Source organism: Alosa sapidissima, chromosome 6 (genome assembly GCF_018492685.1).
Source record: "Alosa sapidissima isolate fAloSap1 chromosome 6, fAloSap1.pri, whole genome shotgun sequence".
Taxonomy (NCBI): domain Eukaryota; kingdom Metazoa; phylum Chordata; class Actinopteri; order Clupeiformes; family Clupeidae; genus Alosa; species Alosa sapidissima.
In genome coordinates, this window is record NC_055962.1 from 5,568,151 (window position 1) to 5,590,854 (window position 22,704).

At 41.5% G+C, this 22,704-nt stretch overlaps 2 protein-coding genes across 2 annotated transcripts in view; one reads left to right on the forward strand and one right to left on the reverse strand.

Annotated features, from left to right (window-relative positions):
- btbd7 (BTB (POZ) domain containing 7) overlaps positions 1–17,494 on the reverse strand; it is a 72,815-nt gene extending 55,321 nt beyond the window's left edge. Inside the window, 1 exon segment of the mRNA XM_042094442.1 lies at positions 17,025–17,494. The gene's annotated coding sequence lies outside the window, so the exon portion shown is untranslated.
- Positions 17,495–20,076: 2,582 nt separating this feature from the next.
- On the forward strand, positions 20,077–21,444 carry si:dkey-85n7.8 (COX8 domain-containing protein). The gene is made up of 2 exons (XM_042094503.1): positions 20,077–20,386; positions 20,969–21,444. Exons 1-2 carry the CDS (start codon positions 20,267–20,269, stop codon positions 21,077–21,079), a joined length of 231 nt encoding a protein of 76 aa, XP_041950437.1. The 5' UTR covers positions 20,077–20,266; the 3' UTR covers positions 21,080–21,444.
- The last annotated feature ends 1,260 nt before the right edge of the window (positions 21,445–22,704 follow it).

The following is a 22,704-nucleotide window of genomic DNA, read 5'->3' on the forward strand; positions in this document are numbered from 1 at the left end:
AAAAAGTTTTGCATTTGCTATTGTTTCAGACACCTCCTCAAAGACATCGCAGTCCCACTGCACAAAATAGTAGAGAACTAAAACACTGACATTTCTAAGATGGTCCAGAACCCCTCCTCTGCACCATCATATAAATACACCAAAATTACATGTGGCAGGAAAAAGTAGGACAGGGCAAATTTAGGAAAGTAGTAAATTAGAAAAGTTTAGTATAGCCAGGTCACCTACCCTACTTTTTCAGTAGATAATATTTCAGGCACTATGTTTTTTTTTTTTTTTAAGTATATATTTTTTAGGCTTTATGCCTTTAATGATAGGACAGTGGAGAGTGACAGGAAGCGAATGGAAGAGAGAGCAGGGGTGGGATCCGGAAACGACCACGGGGCGGGAATCAAACCCGGGTCGCCGGCATACGGTGAAGGTGCCCCAGCCAGTTGTGCCACAGCTGGGGCCTCAGGCACTTTGTTAACAACATTGGCATTGTAATAGCTATATTGTAAATACACTTTTACTAGCTTCTAGTGTAACACTCACTAATGAGATTTATGGACTGGTCAGTGTCATCGGGCAAAAATATCTGACACATATTTTATTATAGCAAGCAATTACGTGCATTTTTGTGTAATAAATACATGTCTGGCCACAGGCTTGATTGTTCATATGGCAATACGGTCAACCAGGTGATTGATTTCTCCGTTGCATCTACTCAGCTAAACATAAAGAAACCGCTGACTGACCCAAAGAGCAATCATGAAGGTTTGGTAAAACAACAATTTAGATGTAATTACAGGTTCCAAGACCTGCAAGAGGGGTAGATTGGCCTTAGTTTACTGCATCGAAGCAAGAAGCAACAGTTTCTGCAGTGGTATCTTTCCATCTGCAGCTCTGAGATACAGAAGGCCATCCTGACAGACCAGAGCAGAAGCAGTGATTCCCCTAGGGCCCAACTGGTACCATCAGCTACTGAGACCGCACTTAAATCTCAGCAAGAGAGAATCAGCTTCTACAGCCTGATATTGGGCTACCAGTGCCAACAGGATGTTTCCAGGATGTTTTTAACATCATGATTTCCTTGAGTGTTAAATTAGAGCTTTCCTTGAGGAACACTTACAACATGGACACAACTAATGCAAGGGTCCATCGACCATTCCAGCAAATCATCTTAAATGTGTTATGTCCTTTCCAGTAATCAGTATAAACAGTGTAAGAGAACGGGATCCCCGGTCAGTCATAAATGAATAAGTCATTCATTGAATAGGACAGTGGTCCTTGATGAGCTTGCTTTGTTGCATCTTCATTTTCCAAACAATTGTTCTTCATCAAGGACAAGGTATTATAATTGACATCTCATCCACAAAAAGACAGGTTAGTAGTGCAGGATTTCTAACACTGAAAGAATAATTGTGAAGCTCTCTCCCAGAGGTAAGGGGAGGAGATTAGATTGTAGGTGTGAGAGGATGGAAAAGACAATAGTTAAAGAGGAAACAAAAGGGAACTTCCAGGAAAAATCTGGCACAGAAATCCTCAAAGAATGAGATTATAGTCAATGGTTTGTGACTGGACTTGGCTGGGTAAAACTGGAGCTCTTGATGCAGCCATAATAGTTGAAAGTACTTAGTACCCATCACTGAAAACTGGTGTGGCACTAGAATGTAAATATTGACCTTGAATCATGGCACGATTACATGCACATCAAACATTGGTGTAGAGGTTTAAAAACATTAAAAGAGATTGGGCACAAAGATTTATCATTGGCACAGGTCATCATCAGCTGCTAAGGCAAGGCACTTTGGGGATGTATAGCACTGATTGGCTAATGATGGGAGTAGGCCTGAAAATGACTTCCGACCACTTGTGGGGATGGGTCTTTTACATCACTGCTGATTGGTCTGGGAAGTGAGCCAGTGGTGACAAAGCTGTGGCTTGCACGGCTTGCAGAGGTAATCATCTCTCCTAGAGACAGGCCCTAGAGTACAGATGATAAAGTCACCTAATCACTTTTGAGTAATCTGGAAATCTAACATCTTTCCTCTTCCTCAAAACGTTCACACAAGCTGTAGCCTATCTACCACAAAGCCGGTGATTGAGTGCTTTAAGAAATTCATACTTTAAAAACTCCTACTCCTACCTTGGGGGCACAGAACCTGAACTGTTCAAACACAAACCAATCCAATGTTTCCATCATTACTTAGTCAACAATATAAAACAGATGACATCTGCCATTTCAATATGCATTACTGGCTTGCCATTTCCCCTTTCAGATAACGCATCCTTGCCTTAAGAAACAGAAGGTTGCCTGAGGGAAGTGGATAGAAGGAGAGCTGTAATATTCATAGTTGTCTCAATGCTTTTCGCTGACAAATTACAGCCAGCATGCAAGCGTGGAAAATGATTTATGGACATTTTGGTTGAAGACATTGGTGCACATTAATTTTAAGATCTGGCTCAGATTTAGGCTGTCTGCATCTGCATTACTTGACCTTTCTCATTTAAATAATGATAATTGCAAATGGAAGCAAGTGACTTTCATTTGTCATACTACACGAAGGCTTCAAAGTATCAAGAAAAAGGCTGACAGCTCATTATAAATCAGAAAAGGCAATTTTCACTTTGGTTATAGTTTCTGTACAAGAGTAACATTCTTCTCTGTGCACAGACATTCTTAGTAAACTTGTACCAATATTTCTAACAATGGAGAATGTTGTCATGGTAACCATAATTGAGGCCATTAAACAAAATTGGGCGTCTATCCAATCGCTTCTGCGACACCACACCTTGTGTCAGTTCATCTTTTTTTTGGTCGACCTTTACAGTTTCTTGCAGATGCTTGTCCTCAGACAGTTGTATGGCAGAGGCCTGTACCTGCAACTAAAAAAATTGGCAAAAAAGTGAACACTGCAGGCAGATACCTGTGCAATTTAGCTGACACAATTAGTTTTGCCTTCTCTCCCACTGTAAAACTTCACTAGAGAGCTCTCCTCTCTCTCTCACACACAAACAAACACACACAGAAACAAACTTATACACATACACTTTGGGAAACTGATAGGGCGTGAACTTGATATGAGGGTGAAAAAATAGACCAGCTAGGCTAAGTCTTTTGACATCTGTGTTCACTTGCCCACTAGGTATAGGCCAGCTCAATATGGCTGAGGGAAAAACGTGTCGGAAGGACAACCTCCTCCTCAGTGTGGAGGAGCATTGTTGACTGAACAGAATTCTGCAATGCCGAGCTGTTCAGACAACAGACTCAGCACTCGAGATGATACAAAAACGTCCAGTGTTTGTCCGAAACCCCCACGATGACCAGACATGCTTGAAACATCTGCACTTGGCTGGAACATAACGGAACTGCCCCGCAGTGTCATTTGGATACTGTTATTATTAAGCCACTGAAATGATGTGATGATGTGTTGTTCCAAGAAACGAAAAGCCTTGTTGTACTGTTGATAGGCTAACATTCAGTCATGGGGGCAACCAAAAGGAGAATACAATAATGTCTTCTGACAGTAGAGTTGTCATTTACATATTTAGCATTCTGCCTGTCCATGTGTAATGACATAAAAACATATACTTACTGTGAGCAATACATCCTTGTCTAAATGCAATTACAATACTTAAGACCCTTTCAACGAGTAGCATATGCCTGAAACACATTACTGGATGGGCATAATGACCATGTGGCTGCTGGCTAGGAGACTAAGAGTGTCATTTTCCCCTCACACACGCATAACAGAGAAAACTTGCAATTTAGACACAATGCATTGCTCAGTAAGCTAAAGCTTGAGGGAAAACATTCATTATGCAGCATTCTTTTACTGTACATTACCTAATTTCCCTAGCCTGTGCAGATATGTAAAAATGTGGTGGCGCAATGTGTGAATCTGTGACTCAATGGGACTCTTCACTTAGTCGTCTTCAGCAGATGCCCAGGTCCATGTCACTGCTGAAAACTTGCAAACCTTTGGTCAGCACCTTCTGTTTAGATTGGTTTGCTCAGAGCCAGAGCTAGAACTTCCCTACCGACTCCAATACAAAGACACTATTTACACCACAATTTACAAATATTTGACTAAAACATGCAGCTGTCAGTGACACAAGTGACTACAAAAGGACAATGTGTGACAATGAAAAAATCATTTCCAAGGTCTTAAAGGCATCTGAGAGACAATGTTAATAGATTGGCTCAAGCAGGAATACTCTAAAAACTTATATTTAAAAGGATAATTTCCCAACATTTTAAAGGTTGCCTCTATGCAGTCTTATGTGGGTCTCTTGGCTTTGGACACCAAAAGGCTGAGACTGGCAGCAAACAGATGGCTTGGACAGAAAGAGCTCCATAAGTGGAGACAACAGTGCCAATGGTGCCCTCCTACTAACGCACCTCTCCGTAAGCTGCCACTTGATCGAGCCAGAGTCAAAACCAGATGAAGAATTAAAGCCACTTCACTGGAGTGCAGTCAAAGTAGTCAGGTGGACTTGAATGGGAGGACAACAAAGCCTTCGCATTAATGGTGGAGGGGGTTACTGGTGTAGGTTGAGGCTAGCACAGCCAGCAAATACTCTAAAGCTTGACTTTGAGTGGGTAAATGAACGCTAACATCAGATACATGATTTTACAGTAGGTATTTGAGGATTGATACCTTCTTTCACACTCTACAAATGTGTCAACAGATCATAAGCGTGCTCTTCCCGTCCTGGTTAAGGAAATACAAGATCAGAAATTTCAGCCAACTACACTTTCTCCTGAGAGAAGCTTCTGGCCTGACTCTGCGAGAGCCAAGATGAAGATGATGCGAGCACTCATTTCCAGCCAGTGATATTCTGAGTCTAACAGACCTTGACAGTGTGCTGGGCTCCAATGCCTTCTGTGAAACCATCTGAAGCCCTGGCCAATCCCCACATGTGACAGTCTTAATGCAATATTTAACACCATAAATTGACTGCTAAGGGCCTCTTGAAGTTGCTGACTGGAGCCCTAGTCAGTCAAATTGTCTGTTCAAATCCTCTTCAGACCTGGCTCAAAATGTTGCATTAAAATGATATTTAGATGAGTGGTTCTCTCATCTATATTCCGTGAAATTACAGTTGATAACCTCAAGGGGCCGGCCTTCTTGGCAAGCACAAACAAGTTCCAGCACACACCACAAGCATGCACCCACCCCCCCCCCAAAAAAAAAAAATTCGCAAGACAAATATTGAACCCCATGAAGGGGAAATGAGGGTGGGGTGCAGCAAGAGCAAATTAGACATGTGCTCATCATTCCATTTTCACGTCACTGGAGAGCCAGCTCAAGGGACAATCAACGCTAACTCCTAAATATAACCATTACTCTAGGGAAAAGTGAAGGAGAAAAAACAACCACAGCTATTGGAGTCAGGCATTCTGTCAGGAGGCTGTGGTTTTGAGTGACAGCAACCCCACAGCACTCCCAACCACTCACCCACCAGACCCCCACGCCCCCTCTTCCGTCAGACATTTTCAGCAAGTATACATTTTTTGCATGATGAAAACTACGCCTCGGGTTTTCTAGGGGGCTGCAGATGAAAAGCCGCAACAGAAAGACAGAGAACAGAGGGGTTTTCTTGGGTTTCTTTTATTTCACTGTGGTGTAGGAAAGACAGTGGTATAAGCAAGTATTGCAGAGGCCAGCGGGCACTTTATGGTCCTTAAGGGAGGCCTGGCTCAACCACAGACCTGGACATTTGTTCCATATTGGGCTTTTTCCCAGGTCCCAAATGCAGGAGATGTGCAAACACCATTTCACACTTCTGCAAAGAAATTGTGCCTATGGCAGCAGCTCAGTTTGGGCAGCACTGCATAACCAACAGTGAAAATAATCATATTTAAATGGGTAGACTGGGTGCAAAATATTGCAAGATTGCCGCCACCAAGACTGTGAAGACTGTGTTGTGTCCTATGGTTTAGCATAGCACAATGCTTTGTTAATAAACCACACCCTTAGAGATGGGCAAGTTAGGCTAATGCTCCATGCTTTAAATCACCTGAAAAACCATTCAATCATGAAGATGACTAACCTATATTTCCAGACAGGCTCAAGGTGGCATGTTATAATGAAGTTAGTTATTTCCACTCCTTTCTAATTGCCGACGTATACCCTAGTTCTACACAGTGCTTACACAGAGTGCAGCCTAAACCATATGATACACAATGGCTGAATACAGGTGACTGCTTATTTCTTCTAACCCCCCCAAAAAGACAATGCTGATCATCTTGGTGAAACAGTATATGCCATCAGATAATCTGAAGGGCCTGCAACTCACTGAAGTCTGACACCCGGTGCTTACCCTGCTGAAGTCCACCTTGGACCAAGTCCCAGAACACAGCCTTTGCCTCCAACCCCCCCCCCCCCTCCCCCTATATATATATAAAACTGGAGAAAGTGACTAAGTCCCACCCCCATTCATCTCAATGGCCCATGCTAGGCTAGCTACTTCAGCCAAAAAAGTTTGAAATTGGCCGCAGCCATTTTTACGAAAATGGCGTTTCATGGGTGTTCGTTTCCGGCACCAGCTAGAATTAGCCCATTAGATTCCATGTTACAGACAAAGACAACGTAAGGTACAACGGTATGTTGTTAATGATTGGACATTCCCTCAGAGGCAAAGAAGTTGTTCGGGAACGCGCTTCACCTCGTTATAAGCGCAAATTTATTTAATTGGTTGGGATAACATTTTAGGAATGGTGGTAGAAGTTTGCCCCGTCTCTGAAGTCCTAATGTGATGTTCATATGTGATAATAAACAATGTGAATCAATATTGAGTCACTTTAGGCTACACAAATAATGATTCCTAAATACTATATTTGGACAGGTTGTAGGCCTATTACGCAATAGGCTATCCAACGAAAAGGACTATAATTGTGGGATCTAAGAAACTTTGGATAGCTGGGATTTTTGCTGCACCCAGTGTGAATTTGCAGCTTGTTAAACCTAGGCTACATTTGCAGGCAGACGAAATGAAGCCAACGCAAGTTAAACTTCCCGACAGAAGCGTATATCCCTCATATTGTGGTTTGAGCAGGCATTTCAAGAGTCTGCAACTGTTGTTGGATATTTGGCTTTTGCCTCAACTGGAAGCCTGGCCATTTAAATCAAATGCATAGCCTAATCATGTCAAAGTTACAAGAAAGCAATCTAAATAGGTCATTGACATTTGTTTCGTTTTAAATCACTTGGGGAGACAGCTTACATGATCCAGATGTTGCATTGTCATGGACTACAGGTAGGAATACAGTTTAATCCAAGTAGTTAGTTGTTTATTTGTCGTCTCAGAAATGCAAACCAACGTGGACGCGCGAGGACGCTCGTGCCCAAAACTAAACTCGTGCATGAGCGGTCATCTACCAATCAGCATGTAAAAACTGGTGCCGAAAGGTTGCAACCATGTAACGCCATGTTTTCAAAAATGTCGGCGGCCAAATGCCATGCTAAGTGGCTGAAGCTAACCCTTCAAATTCTGACCCCCTGTTCAAAGCATCCCTCTTAAAAGTTCATCAGCTTGATTTATTAATCATTCAAGACCAATGAGGTCATATACTTCTTTTAAAAAAAAAATGTTGAGCCTGTACCTTTGTTTGGCGGTGATTACTGGATGACTGGCCTTGTTTCTCATGAAGACCATTCATCTTAGTTTTAAAGAGCACAACCTTCAGTCAAACCACTGTGAAATAACTGCATTTCGTTTACTAAAATGGCAAAAACAGAGGGGAACCCTTGAGAGGGACTGTGAATGTGAAAGTACATAGCCACATCAAAATGAAATTGACGCTTCATAGACTTCAAAACAGAATATAAACCGTCAGAGTGTAAAACTTGCTATTCTGATCATGAGATCATGGCCAACGATGTCCTTTCCTCTTTTGCACAGGGAGAAGTGTGTGGAGAGCGGCTTTACTACTCTGCCTGCTCCACCACTCCGTTTTTAAAACCCATGACACACTGTTTCCAGTTTCCAAGTCAGCATCTGCAGAGATTTACTAACTTCTCCGTAGGGAAACTGTTCCTTTAAAGAAAAAAAAAAAAAACTGCTGAGGGATTTCTGTGACCAGGGCAACCACAATGAGACACAAGCTTTCTGCATGCTGGTCGGCATTCTGATAAAACCCACAAAATGCTGAGGGCCCCTTTTCTGCTCACTGGAAAGATAGGGGGAGAAGAGGATGAAAAAGAGAGGGATGAAGGAGAAACCGAGAAAAGGACAATGAGGACCAGTAAGCTAGGCGAAATATGCAGAGGGAAGCCCCAGGTGGGATTTTGCTGCTAGGCCATTGGACAAAGACAGACAATTCTAGGTGAGGTTCTCATTTTTTAAAATATGACGTTGCCAAGGACAACAAGCAAGGGCTAACACGCATGTGCGCACACACACGTCCCACTTTTCTTCTCCTTCTCAGATTTCTCTCTCTGGTGACAGAAGGCAGAGGGCAGACAAGCATATTTTTGGAGCTGAAAGGACCTTCACAAGAATAAGGGGAAAAAACAAAGAAAATGTTGTACCCGTTTGGCCCTATTCATATGGATTGTGTCCCATGCTGCTCTTAGCCTCCAATTTGCTAAAATGGGACAAACCTGAAGGGATCCACAAAAGCAACAAGGGCGGGACGAAGGAGGCTAAATTCAGTACGTTTGAAGTACATTCTTGTAATTTCAAAATATCACCAATAGGTATTGCTAAAAGCTATCTAATGACTGCTGAGGCCATCCTTAAAAATATTTTCGTTTGCCGTAACCCGACCGACCCTGTCAATTTAGAACCGACCCAAATATTTATTTTTTTCCCCTTTTGGTCCGACCGACTTGCCGGTTGTAAACTTGCGTTAATACCGACCGATTGTTTTTTTTTTACTCTAAACAACCAATACAAATGCAATAAAATAATAGTTCTTTTAGTAGGCCCAAGTATTGTGAATATAAATTACCTACATGCAAACGTGGCTCACTTAAAAAAAAAAACCTGTGGCGTCATCTCTACACCATTGGTTTTACGCATGTCACTTCGTTTCATTCACACAAACTGATAACGCTGTTACGAAGTTCTGGAAGAACTGTGGCCAGATATTTTCTCATCCCTTCTCCCCCTAGTCTAGCGGTGACCGTGTCGGAGTATTGAAATTGGTTGTGGTCTATTCAGCATTTCTCAAAATATGGGTCCGCAACATGGAGACTGCTGGTCCGCGGAGTCGTGGAGTGAAATTAGGCCCGGTGCTTCATCTGATAATTTGCTGCGCAGTTGATCAAGAAACCGCGGATCGACGAAAAAAGAAAACAAACGTTTCTGCTATCGAGGTCATTAAACATGGAGCCCTACAATTAAGTGGTGGTATGAGCATTCATTCAATGCGCGTATGCGCGACAGAAACTGAAACTAATCGATAACGTTGGTATCAAAGCTCCGCTTCAACCTGTTGGAAGGCTATTTATTTATTTAACGAAACTTAATAGAACGACGTTGTTTTTTGGAACTTCCTTAGAAACAGAGCAGAGACTGTCTAATACACTGTATTGCATTGAGTATTGTATAGTCAAATTTCAATATAACGTGGCCAAGAGCAATTGTAGCCTTCTTTCTGGGTACATGTAGATGAGCCCTATGACCCAAAAGTCTGCCATGACCGGGCCTCAGGTCAAAGACGTTTGAGAAAGGCTGGTCTATATAACCTGCATCAGAATGAGGTTTGCAATGGTGCGCCTGAAGGCACGGGTTGAAGACCCAGTCAGTTACATCACGATATGCACATTTGTGTAAATTCATTCCTAGGTAATCACCATGACCAAAATTGAACTTTTTTTTTTACTTTGAATCTTGAAAAAAAAAAAATAATGACCTACCTAACGACCCATTTTTAATTTTTTTTGGCTGTTACTGCAAACAAAAATATTTTTAAGGATGGCCTGAACCACTTCAGATGGTTTAACTGCACACTGGGGAATGAGGCTTGGATTACAAACCCAAAGATGATGCTCAAAGAAGATGGAGATTGACAGACACAAACATGTGCACTAATCAAGAAATTTACTGAAAGCGCCATGACAAAAAACAGATTCTGGTTATGTACATTTCTCCTTCAACTACTGTAGGATCGTATGATGGACTCAACAACAGTAGCCAGCAGATTTCTTCTCTCTGCCATTTGACCTCTGCTATGAGCAGCTAACTATCCTCTCACTTGCCCATGTGAAATATTGTTTCTCAATACTCAGGCTTTGTCCACTCGTAGGCAGATATTTTTGAAATTGATATTTTTCCTCCCTGTATGTTAAAATATTCCATCCACATGGATGCGAAACAGCTGTAAAAGGTCAGTCAAACAGAGACCTGAAAATATTTCAAAACAAACATGAAAAAAATGTCACGTCACAATTCAAAAACTCTGTTTTCCCTTTCCACAGACACTACATTTTTGAAAATAACCGTTTTCAGTGACCATTTTCATGTGGACAAAAGGCCAAAACACATTTAAAAAAAAAAACTTGGCTACATGTGGACATCATTCATTCATGTAATCATAAAGTTTTTCCAAAGGCTTAATGTGTTTGGCATGGCACATCATTGAGCATGCCACTGGTAAATGGGTCAGCAGCATGAAGGGATTCAATAGCAAACCACCTCCAAGGAAGAGCTCATATTCATGGGGGGTTCTGGGATGACAAAAGAAGAGGCTGAAGCCTTCAATGGCCGAGTTTCTCTTAGAGAAGCCAATAATGACAACAACAGAGACTTGAGATTCCAGTGTTTTCTTTCCACTCCTTGAAAAGCAACCTTTCTGCTTCAGAAACCTGGCTCTAGTTAGCCAGGAAGAGCAATCTACTGGCTAGGCTAACGTTGGCATTTGGCGCTCACTGTTTCACTAGCGGCCCAAATGTGGGCTAGCTAATGCAGGTCAAGGACAGTTAGGTTTCCACTGTCACCCTGGGTGCTCGACCACACCTCCTTGCTACAGCACCAGGGGCTAACAGCACACCAATTACCCTTGGGCCCAACAGGTGCTAACTGAGCCTTGTCACAAGCAAGGACGAGAACATCCCTTGCACAATTGAAATATATTACTTCACCTGAATGTACACATGCATCTATCAACTACAGCTTGCCTCTCTTCAACATGAGGATTTATGTGTAAATAGGTTGCCTGGTGTGAATGAAGTACAACTCCACATCCTTCACAAAAAAGTCACAAAGTATCAGTTTAAAGGTTGCCAATCATGTAGCCTAACAATATGTACGTTTAGACCTATGAACAGGCTCTGATGATGGCATTGCCTCTTGTGAGATACTAAAGGGAGGAGAGGGGAGCAATCAGACCTGCCGGCAGCGGTTAGGAAATCTGCCAGCATCAGAGGACAGGGAGAGGAAGGGATAAGGTAGACAGGGCCAGTCTGCAGTGGGAGGAACCTCATTCACAACACAGGAACTCAAGGACAGATTTCTGACAGTTCAATTCCAAAAGTGCTGAGATGCCAGTGATGAATATTCCAGCTTGTGATTGACGGCTTTTGATATTTTCCGACATGTCCCTGTTCCATTTGTGTTGTTCCTATTTTTTTCACCCATGATTGTCTGCATTAGAGTTTGTGCACCCCGACATGAACTTGACAACTGTTAGAAAGCAAAGTTGATGTTCAAATGGGTCTTGAAAGTTTTCTACTACAATAGTTGCAATAGTATATATTTTTAGCAGAAACATTGTATTCCTATGAATTAAACTCAGAGGAGCATTTAGAGGGAGTTATTCTGACCTTCACCATTACATGGACTACAGTCAGACTAACAAACAATGGCAACCATGTTGCAATATGCCCTGCAACATGGTAGAATGTGAATATTTTTGATGACCATACCAGTCAATTTATGGACTCTCCATAAACTGAATTCTGCATACAGTGGGCTTAGCATTACAGTTTGAATTTCTGAGGCATGCAGTAAAACAGCAGCGTAAGGGAACAGTGTGAGAGAATACTCAGGCTCACACTCAGACAAACTCAGGCTCACGCTCAGACAAACACACACACACACACACACACACACACACACTCGTCTCCTGAAAAAGCAAGCGGTTCTCCAAGGACAAACCATAAAAATTATATTAATACAGTCATTTGGCATATTGATTAAATTCTACATGGGCTGTGATGGCAGTTATAGGCTCTAAAGAGTAGGTCTACAGAGCCAAATACCTGCCGCTTTAACTTAATCATCAGATTTGTCAAAACTTTAGCAGCAACACTGAAATTAGGGCCACTCTGGTCCGTTTTTGTCCTTCTGCACTAAAAAGGGCACACATTTTAAATAAGACGGGAGAAATAATGCATCAGGAGTTCTGCATATGAATATGAAAGCGATTCCATCAAGTCCTGAATACATGAATATGGAAAAGAAGCTAATGGCACCACAGCACTCATAAAAAGACACGCAAAGGGAAGCCAGGAAGAAGTCCCAGAACAAAAAGTGAACTTTTCATTAGGCTAATTCCATCACAGATGAATTGCTGTATGAAGACATTTCCAACATCTAGGCTAAGAGTTCACTCAGATGAGAAAAAAACTTGTCTTTCCCGTCTTCACAGTGTCCTTGTATGAGATCAAAACCGTGTATTTCCAAAGAACAACTCCTCGTCCTCATTAGATTACACGTATTATTGCATGCTACTAGAAAATAATGGGGATTGCACTGATTCATAGTGGAAGCAGTTCATTTTCTGTTTTTGGCCTTGGATTGACAGAGGAACGGGTGACCCAACTTGGGTCCTAATTTCACTGATGGGCAAGTGTTAATGAGCAAAGTAACGAGCACAGTCCACCCCGCATGAACTTGGCAGATATTATGATGCATCATAAACCAGTTTGCCAGGCACCCATTGGAGCAGCAATCAAGTTTGTAACAATCGCTCATATTTGGAAAAAAATAACCTACATAATAGTTGCCAAATTTGGATAGGCCATCACCTTAAAAATACAATGAATATTAAGTTATTGGAGGACTGTTTCTGAATAACCAAAAACCCAGGATTCAATCACAATATTGTGGATTCAACACAAGGAATGGCTGCGCTGATGGTGACAGGGTTAAAGGAGAATTCCGCCGATCTTTCACATAGATCTGTTTCTCGATGTCACCGAGCACTGTACACCCCAAAAACAGTCGGTTCTACCTAGCTCGAGATGCTGCAGCCAACCGCTAGAGCTGCAGTACAATGCTACACTCTGGGGGCATGTTCATGAGGCCCTATGTTCATGCCCCCCAGAATACAAATGAAAGAATATCGTACATAGTGAATATCGAAAAAGGAATTACATGTTAACGAGTTAGCTTGTTGAGGTTCCTTGGTATCGACAACAGACCCCAGTATTGCATCGCTGCAACCTTTGAGGTATAGAAAACAATCAAATCGTTGGCTTAAAGCAGGGGTCTCAAACTCAAATGAGCTGGGGGCCACTACTGCCAACGTCATCTGATTGGAGGGACATGTCAGTGTTAAAGAATAATACAAAAAAGAATGTCTATTTCTGAAAATGCAATGATTTTTTTTTCAAATACTGTATTACACATATCTGCAAACAGGAAGTGCAAGTCTTTTTATCTCTTTTTAGGACACCTGTGCTAGCCACCTTAGCTTATAAATAAAAATGATAAAACAAAAAAGCATAAAAACAGGTAAGTGTGTGTTTCACACCAAATAAAAATATTTTCCTCTCATAACTTATTTACACCTGGCAAACTTTAGGTGCCAAGGTTAAGAAAACAACACCATTGGATTTTTTATATGAAAATTTCAAAAGGCCATGGATTGAAAGTGGTCAGAGATAAAGTCCTACTGTAAATGTAAAAATCTTTGAGTATAAACAAAAGTTTATGAAGGGGGTAAATAAACATATTTCAGCAGGTTTACTTTCTTTTTTGTCATATTACCCACATAACAAATGTAAGGTGTAAGCTTAAACCAACAATAGTAAACTAGCCTATAACCACAAACTGTTATTATAGGCCTACAATAAAGTAGCCTGGTCAAATCAGTTCCTATTGCGGGTGACTGTAGTTCTTCAGAGCCCTATTTTTACTACCCCTGCTGTCTGTACCACATCCATTACGGACACCATAATCACGATTACCACTGCCACCTCCAGCTATGTTGGGCAGAGGGTCGAAATAAGTATGGTATGCTTAGTGGACACCATCGTATACACGCAGAGACGCAACCGCATTCAGACGCACCGTGACTATCACTGTAAATAGACAATCGATCATAATCTCCAAAAGGCAGATATTCTCATAGGTGAATAACATAACCTACCCAAGACTTCATCAAATCAAACGTGAACGTTTTTCAACATTTGGTGTAGGCCTATTTCTGCTTCAATTTGTGCAAAACTATGGCCTGCATCGCTTCCGGGTCATTACAGACAAATGAGACCCCTGGCTTAAAGAATCATTATTGCATGGAATCGTGATGAAACTTGCTATTTACAACCCTAGTGTGGTCATCTAAGCAACACACAGCATAAGCATTATGACACATAAAAATGGTTATTTCTCACCATTATATTGCCATTTCTTACACTACAAATCCTACACATACCCTTTTAACAGTTTAATGATGGTGCTGCTTGTAAGGAAAGTATACATTTATTCTTGAAATGGATGTCACGATCAAAGAGCAAAATATTACGTCAACTTGTAGTTCCCAAATCAAGACAAAAAAAATAGTCCTGTAAAAGTTTGAGACACTTGAAAGTCCTGAAGTTTCTACAGTTGAAACAGACTAGCATATTTTCTGTAAACAGGGGCCCATTGCTTAGCATTCAGATATAACTTTAAGCCACTGACTATGTTACAACATGGTTGATCTCATCACAGCCCAAGTCATATGAAACTATAATGAAATCATGCGAAAGAGTTCTTTAAGAATGGTTGAGAATTGATTACGTTCTTTTTACATAACCCATCCCAATAAACACACATTAGGCCAAAGTTTCCACTGCATAAATCAAACTAAAACTTTCTCTAAAGATAATCTACATGTACTACCACACTGTCCCAGCAATGACCTGATTAGATTGCCATATAATTTTATCACATGGAATTTTTTGATTGCATTGATACAATGTTCATATCTTGACAGACAACTAAGTGAGGGGGATGGAGTGCTGGTGAATCGTAAACATACAAATCACAGACAATATCACTCCTGAATAAGCAACACCATCAAAACATCCAAACAGCTAAATAGGCAGAGACAATGACAAAATGTAAGTCTAGCCTATCTGTGTGTTAATGACATTTCATATATAATCTTCATGTAAAATATTGTATTAATTCAGTTGTTCTGATGTAGATAGCTCTGCAACTGATCAGATTTTAACGCTTTAGGTAATGTTCAGAAAAGGTTGTAGTAAATTTATATGGGGTTTGAAATAGAAATATGAAGGTATGCTGAGATTATAGAGACTCACGTCTGCACTACTGTAGAACAACCACAATTTAGTGAGCAAACAGCAGCCGAAGGGAACTGGATCTGATAAATGAACCTCGGAAATCCGAATGAACATTTATTGTGACTGAGATAACACTGCATTGACATCCTAGAAAGTAACTGAGGAAGTCAACCAGTATAGTAGAGACAGGAAGCAACATGGACAATACAATTTGAATGTCACTGGATTTCTGGATTTCATTTACATATCCACACTTCCTGAGATTTATTTGGACCACAACCGAGGGATGTGTGGAAAGTATAATAGAATGTATTGGATTTAGGCCTGGAACCAAACTAATTATCAATCATGTCACTGCTGCCAGACTTGTTGAAATAAATTAGGAAGACAGATTTACCACAACACTGATAAGGTGTAGGGAAGATGCAAAGTAAAAATTAAACCAAAATACTCCTCCGTCTATTTCTAAAACATAGGCCGTGATCGTTTACACCTTATCAATTCATTACCCTACATGTGTTCATTACAAGGATGTCTTGACTCTCAGAATAGTCTTCCAGTGTCATTAGGGAAATTACCAAGAGAAGTCGGTTGACAGACAGCTTAACTAGTATCTAACTGATTACAAAGAATCAAATCATGTTTGTTTTTTCTTCAAATAAAATCGAATCCAGGTTCCGATCAAAGAAATTATGTTGCAATCTCGGTTTCCTGTAGGATGGAATGTTGACCATCTCTGCTAAACTAAACAATTTAGCTTTAACGTTACTTAACGTTCAGCCCAACCAGTTCCCGGCTAACCATTAAAAGATCCATGAGCTTCGTTTAATTGGATGCCGTTAAAGTACGTTTCATTATGAATTAGACTTTGTAAAATGCTTCTGAAACAACTTTGTCTCGGTATATTCACCTGACAATTGTTGCAGTTTAACGTTAACGTTACAAACCCTGGAAAGAAACGTATGATTAGCTAGTGAGCTAACGTTGGTGGGCTCGTCCGACGTAAACGTTAGCTCAATTAACAAATATAGGATACTCAACTAGATAATGAGAGCTATACTGTGGCTTACTAAAAAATAACACACTGTAAACGAACCGAACCTAACAGGAAACCTGCTTCTAACTCGTACAAAGCCAGTAAATCTTGACTAAGTAACCCATAACTTTAGCCAAGACTGTGGCAGTCAAGCGCTGATGGCTAGCAGGCTATCTAGCTAACAGTTATCTAGCGGACTGTCATGCCTTTGTGTGACATACCTTAACGATAGCAGTTTCAAGCTTGCTGTCCATCTAACTATCTCAAAGTCTTTATGCCACGAGGGTTGGGGGTATTAGTGTATGATATCCACCAAAACAGCTTTTGCGGGGCAACTTAACATGCAAGTTGACGGACAATTGTCCAACAAACAGGTTTACATCAATGCTAACACTAACACAGACAGTTAACTAACGTTATTGGGCTACGCTAGCGACAATTCCAACACATTGCCAGCTGAGGTTAGCGACAAAAATGTAGCCAGGCAGCTAGTTAGCTAACACAGGCTAACAAGAGACACCTATGATAGCCCAACATACCTGAGTTAAGTTTGATGTCTTGAGTTTGATTGTGCCCTTGTTTCCTTTCTCGCGGCTTTGAAACTCCAACCTTCAAGTTAGTCCCCAATTGAAGAATCACGTTGGATGTGACTTCTCGGCCAATGTTTAATTATGATGCTTGATAAGTCTCTTGGCTTGCATAGGTAGCCCACTTGCCTAGCTAGCTAACCCTAGCTAACTAAATACACACAGCCATAACGTTAGTTCTTGCATTCTTCCTCGTCATCTTGACAATTGGTTTCCCACATACATAGTGTGCGATACTTTCTTCCCCTCTTTTCAAACGAAACTCGAGAGAATGTTCTACGAATGCATTGATTTTTCAAACACATCAACCTCTATCTGGTCAAAGTCCAATACAAGCTCTTGTTATGTTGATCCACGGCCACTCGTTGGTTGGTAGACAAGGAAATGCAACGTAAAAATTGGCTAGATAGCCTGTGAGCTACCAGTCAGCTAACCAGCTGACGAATGAGAAAAGTCGACTGTTGCATTTTTATGACCAAGCAAGGCAGGGGCTCCCACTCGCGGTGGTCGGCCTCCTTGCAAATATTTTTTTTGTCTACGCACACACCAGATGGACACATGAGAATCAGTGTTGGCTTTTGCAAAGTTATACATAGGCCTACACTTCAGCAATTATGAAGAACTTGCATGCTTTGCATGTAGTTCAGCTGTTCATTTTCATGTTAAGGTAAAAGCATTCCACTTGTCTATGCTTTCAGCCAATGCCAGAGCCATAGAGAGTTGTTACTACCCCTATCCATGCAGGCTGTTCGACCATTTTGTTAGGTTAGCCTACTACTTGAGTCACATCCAACGTTAGCCTACTACTTGAGCCCAATGATAATGATTTAAAAAATAGCCTACTTTTTGTTGAATACATTTGAATATGGGTCCTTAATTATGCTATCTGTCTCGACCACTGACATATACTGTCTAGATATTGGGCTGGGCTAGACATAGACCTATCTCCACTTCACTACCTTCAACTGTAGCCTAGTCTACATTTAGTTTAGAATATCATTTAACTGAATTAAACTTAAATACACTGAGCGTATTAGGCTTCATAAGTGTTTATTATCTCGTCTATGGAGGGTCTGATCAGTGAAGTCAATTGTCTATCAATTTGGAAGGGAGAGTGCAGGCTACCAACAAACAAGTATAGTTAGTCCTGTCTTGCAGAGTTTTAATCATCGTCATCACCATCGTGATCATCGTCATCATCATTTTAATCATCATCATCATCATTATACTACAGGATTTTAGCCAGATCTTGCAGATGCAGATAATTTTACAGAATAGTTGCAGTTAAAAATGTTGACACTGCAATAGCGTTGTATCTCCAAAAGGGTGCACCAAATTAACACTTTCATGCAATGTAAGTGCTCAGAAAAAGATTTCTGAGCACATTTACCCATGGAGAACGGATCGTAGTAGTATACCGGAAATATTGGAATGGATAGGATCTCTCTAATTGTTATTACCTGTGTACGGTCAGGTCCTGTTTCAGCCATGGGGTTAAATAGAAACATTGCTGAAAATGTAGTGTGTGCGTGCATGTGTGTTTGTGTGTTTACTTGGGCTTGCCTGCATGCATATGTGTGTGTGCATGGGTATATGTGTGTGTGTGTGTGTGTGTGCACGCGCGCGCATGTTCAGGTGTGTGTGTGCACATGTGTGTGTGTGTGTTTGTGCATGTGTCATGGATGTCGTCTGATTCGGGTCGCTCCAATGTGGTTATAATGACTATAATGACTCAAAGCAGGTTTGACTGGAGGTAATCTAACACTCCTTTACCCACACCTAAGGCAGGTCATCAGATGCGTGGGAGGATCACAGAGCAGATGTCTTCCTGCACCTGTCCAAGTCTTTACCTGGTCTTCATTAGATCACATGAAAGTTGAAAGAGGGAAACAAAAAAAAACATAAACTAAACTTCAAAAGGTTCACTGACCAAATGCACGTAAAACAAGAAAGAAATGTTCTAAAATTCAATCTTTTTACTCACAAAAACTGAAATTCCAGCTGCTACCAGTGGCAAAGTTAGCATTGTGATTAGTACTACACAGTTATTTCTTAAGGCATTGACTGTGTAGCACCCCAGCAGCATTGTCTAAAGCATTAAGTGAGACACTAAGCAGCACTCAGTGCTCTTTTACCTGGTCCACCTGCCTGCTTGTTAAAACACGTTGTTGCCACATTGATGTTTAGCCATCCGCAGTGACCCGTGGCAGCGTGTCCGGGCCTCTGACAGGTGACACAGAAAGCACAGGTGGCCTCCTCTCTTCCTCACCCGCTGGCAGCCTTTGATCTGCTCGCCTAATCAGATCACTCACAATTAGGCCACAATTGTAACCGAGCAGATACAGGGCCACAGAGCCAGGTGTTTCTCCTGTCATGTCAATGGCTTTACTAAGGCCAAGTCGTGTGTGTGTGTGTGTATGTGTGTGAGTGAGTGGGTGTGTTTGTGTGTGTGTGCGTGCGTGCGCGCGTGTGTGTGTGTGTGTGTGTGTGTGTGTGTGTGTGTGTGCGTGCGCATTATGTCTATGAGTTACAGATCAGGGGAAACATAAGATGACAGCCAGCTTGATAAAAACCTCCCATAAAGCCCATCAGTCAATGGTCCTGTGTTGAGCTCACTGCAGGAGTATTACACAACAGAACTGATGAAGTAAACTGCAGATCATTTATTCTCACAAAGACAAAAGCCATGTACCATTTTTGGCAGTTTTATGTTGTTTAGCTCAGATGCTCCCATGATGTCATTTAGAACCCAGCTGAGTAGATTAAGGCAGGACAGATTGGTAGATCATTGTGGAGAGGCAGGTCATATTAGCCATCTTTCTGTTACCTAACCGTGGCTCATTAACACAGTGTTTGTCAAATGGTGTGTGTGTGTGTACGGAAAAGGGAGAGACAGATGAAGAGAAAGATGAATGGCAGGAGCGAATGCAACAGAGTGACAGGGTGTCTCTAGTCCCACCCACATGTTGGGGCCATTGCCGTGGTCAGTTGCATACTGTAGGATGTACTGGGATGTTCTTCAGCACTTTTGAGAGTGGAGCTCAGGGGTTTGTACACAAGGACACCCCTCTCTCCCTCCATCTCTTTCTCCACCACACACGCACACACTCACACACACACACACACACACACACACACACATAAGCACTCACACACACACACACCAGGTTCTGGTGTAGTAGTTCACAGCTAGGATGCTGAGTCTGCTGAGAGTGACTTCGCAGCCTGTTGCTCTGGGCCGGGCTAAAGGGATTCTGCAGGAGAGACGCTCCAGTATCTACAGCAAGCCTCCCAAGAACAAGATTGGAGCTGGGGTAAGTGGTGCAGAGTTTTAACCTTTGAAGTGGTAGTATACCGAGTGGGTGCAAAGATCTAAAGATTTGTGCACGTTTGGAATTTTCTGGTCATAATGCTGCACATCTAAAAGCAGTTGTAATTGCAATAGTTGCTACTTTCTGTTTTACTTGTTTTACAGAAATGACAGGTGACATATTTACCATTGTACTTCAATTGTTGATTGGTCAATGAAAATTAAAGCTAAATATCACACTTGAGGGAAATAGCTAAATTATTTTCTGTCAGATTTTTTTTGTCAAACATTTTTATACATTTAGTTTTGTGCTTAGATTTATGTTTAAACCATATACAGGGGAGAACAGGTTCAAAGCTAACATGATTGCTATTTTATGTAGATATGCAATTATAAGATATTGCCAGGAATTCAGTCTCAAATCCCTTCCTGTTTTATATCCTAAATCTAACATTTGTTATTACACACATCAAACAAACATGCTATTATCAAACCAAGAATAAATGTACTGGGAAGCAGGCACATGTATGATACTTGTTAATGCGAGATGGAAATGTACAGTGAAGTCTTTTATCTTCTTCCTCAGCAAAGTTTCTTCATCATGTCTGTGTTCGCTACGGCCATGCTACTACCTGCCGGCTGGATCCTTCACCATCTCCCCGAATACCGCAAAAGACCCCGGCCCCCACCCTCATAAGAAAGCTGGAGCACCCCTCCCCCATCGCCCGCTGTACTCCGTAAACCCTGGCTGCTTCTGAAGCCTTATTCACCTCCACTAGATGTACCTTGAATTGTTTAGAGCCATCAGATGGAAAATGCCTAATGAATGCAATGGCCACTACCAGCCACACAAAAGAACGACCTCTCAATTAAAAACCTTGGGGAGAACGATGTCCAAAACGTTTACTCATACATTCTTGGTCAGTGCAGCAGTGGTATGTCTTGGTGTTTAAGGCCTTGGAAATAGGGCCCCTATCGTCACTGCAGTGCTCACTTGCAGTGACACGTACAATGTAAACAACTGCAAATGCATTTTTCAATGTCAATAAACCTGTGAACCTGTGTCTGCCTCTTGCCTGTTGGAATGAATGGTCACTGATTTCTGATGTGGTGTTTTCCAATGTTGCATGCCCTTACAAATACAAAATGTTTGCGGCAGATTTGCAGCAAACTTGTGGGTGATTTGTGGGAAACAAATGACTTCACTAGAAAATATTGCCAGAAGTTTGCCAATGTTGGCCAGAGTCAAATTTGCAGCAAAGTTCTGGCAACAATGAGAAGTTCACTAGTGGCAAACGTGTTCGCCAGTGATTTGCCACCACACTTAGCCAATAATGGCAAACTTCCAGTGAACTTCTGGTTACAAACCTAATTTGCATATTACATTGCTGCAACATTGCCAAAAGTTAACTACAATTGTTTGCCAGAAACCTAATATGCATGTGAAAATATGACCTTGCCGCAAATTTGCGGCAACTTTTCACCAGAAACCTGAAATTTCTGAGGGTGTTTTACCATTTTGTAGAGCCATGTTTTTATAGGCAGCCATTTCATAATCCTCAAATTCATTTTGACATATGGTAATGTGAAAGACAGATAAACACTAATCTATTCCACAAACCCCAGGCAATTCATTAAATTCATAGGTCCAAACTCCTGTCTGGAAAGCTTTTACAGATGCCACCAAGCATATTACCAAAGCACATCCGTTAGCAAGTCTGCTAGTTTTTATCAGTGACAGCTGTGCTGTTGGTGTTTGCAAGACAAGTCTGTTGACTTAGCTAATTCGCTTGCTAATTAAAGGGTGAAAAGCCTTACTGCTGCTTTAATGTGAAATGTGAAAACACTATACTGTTATTCAAATCTCCTTTACCATGAACCATTCACAGAGATTTCTTATGAAGCCCTATAAACTCTAGTATAGGACAATGTCATACAAATAATCTCCCACATTCTATCTACCCCTCTGCTTGCTGGGTGGCCAGTGCTGTTTCCTTGTGAAGGGGACATAACTTAAGATCGTCAGAAGGAGATAGTGCCAATAGGGCGCCGTTCAACCCAGCTGACTGTTAAATGCCCACAACAACAAAGGAAACTCCACCAGTAACAAAAGTGGTGCTATATCTGGACCAGGCCAGGCCATTGAGGTCCGTGGGTTCAGAACAGTGGAGTCTGGCGTGCTGCCAGCAAGAGAGCCAGCAGAGACAGCTGTTTTGGTAGTGGCTCCTAATGGTCCATTGGCACAACTTTGTGCTGTAAACAGTCAAGGATCGTATGTCTTTCATGTTTTGATGAATGATACATTTGTGAATTTTATGCAGA

Excerpts from the sequence above, each read along its gene's own strand:
- si:dkey-85n7.8 (XM_042094503.1), top strand. The coding sequence starts at position 20,267 with ATGCTGAGTCTGCTGAGAGTGACTTCGCAGCCTGTTGCTCTGGGCCGG. Across the intron at positions 20,387-20,968 it reads AGAACAAGATTGGAGCTGGG|CAAAGTTTCTTCATCATGTC; the intron begins GTAAGTGGTGCA and ends CTTCTTCCTCAG.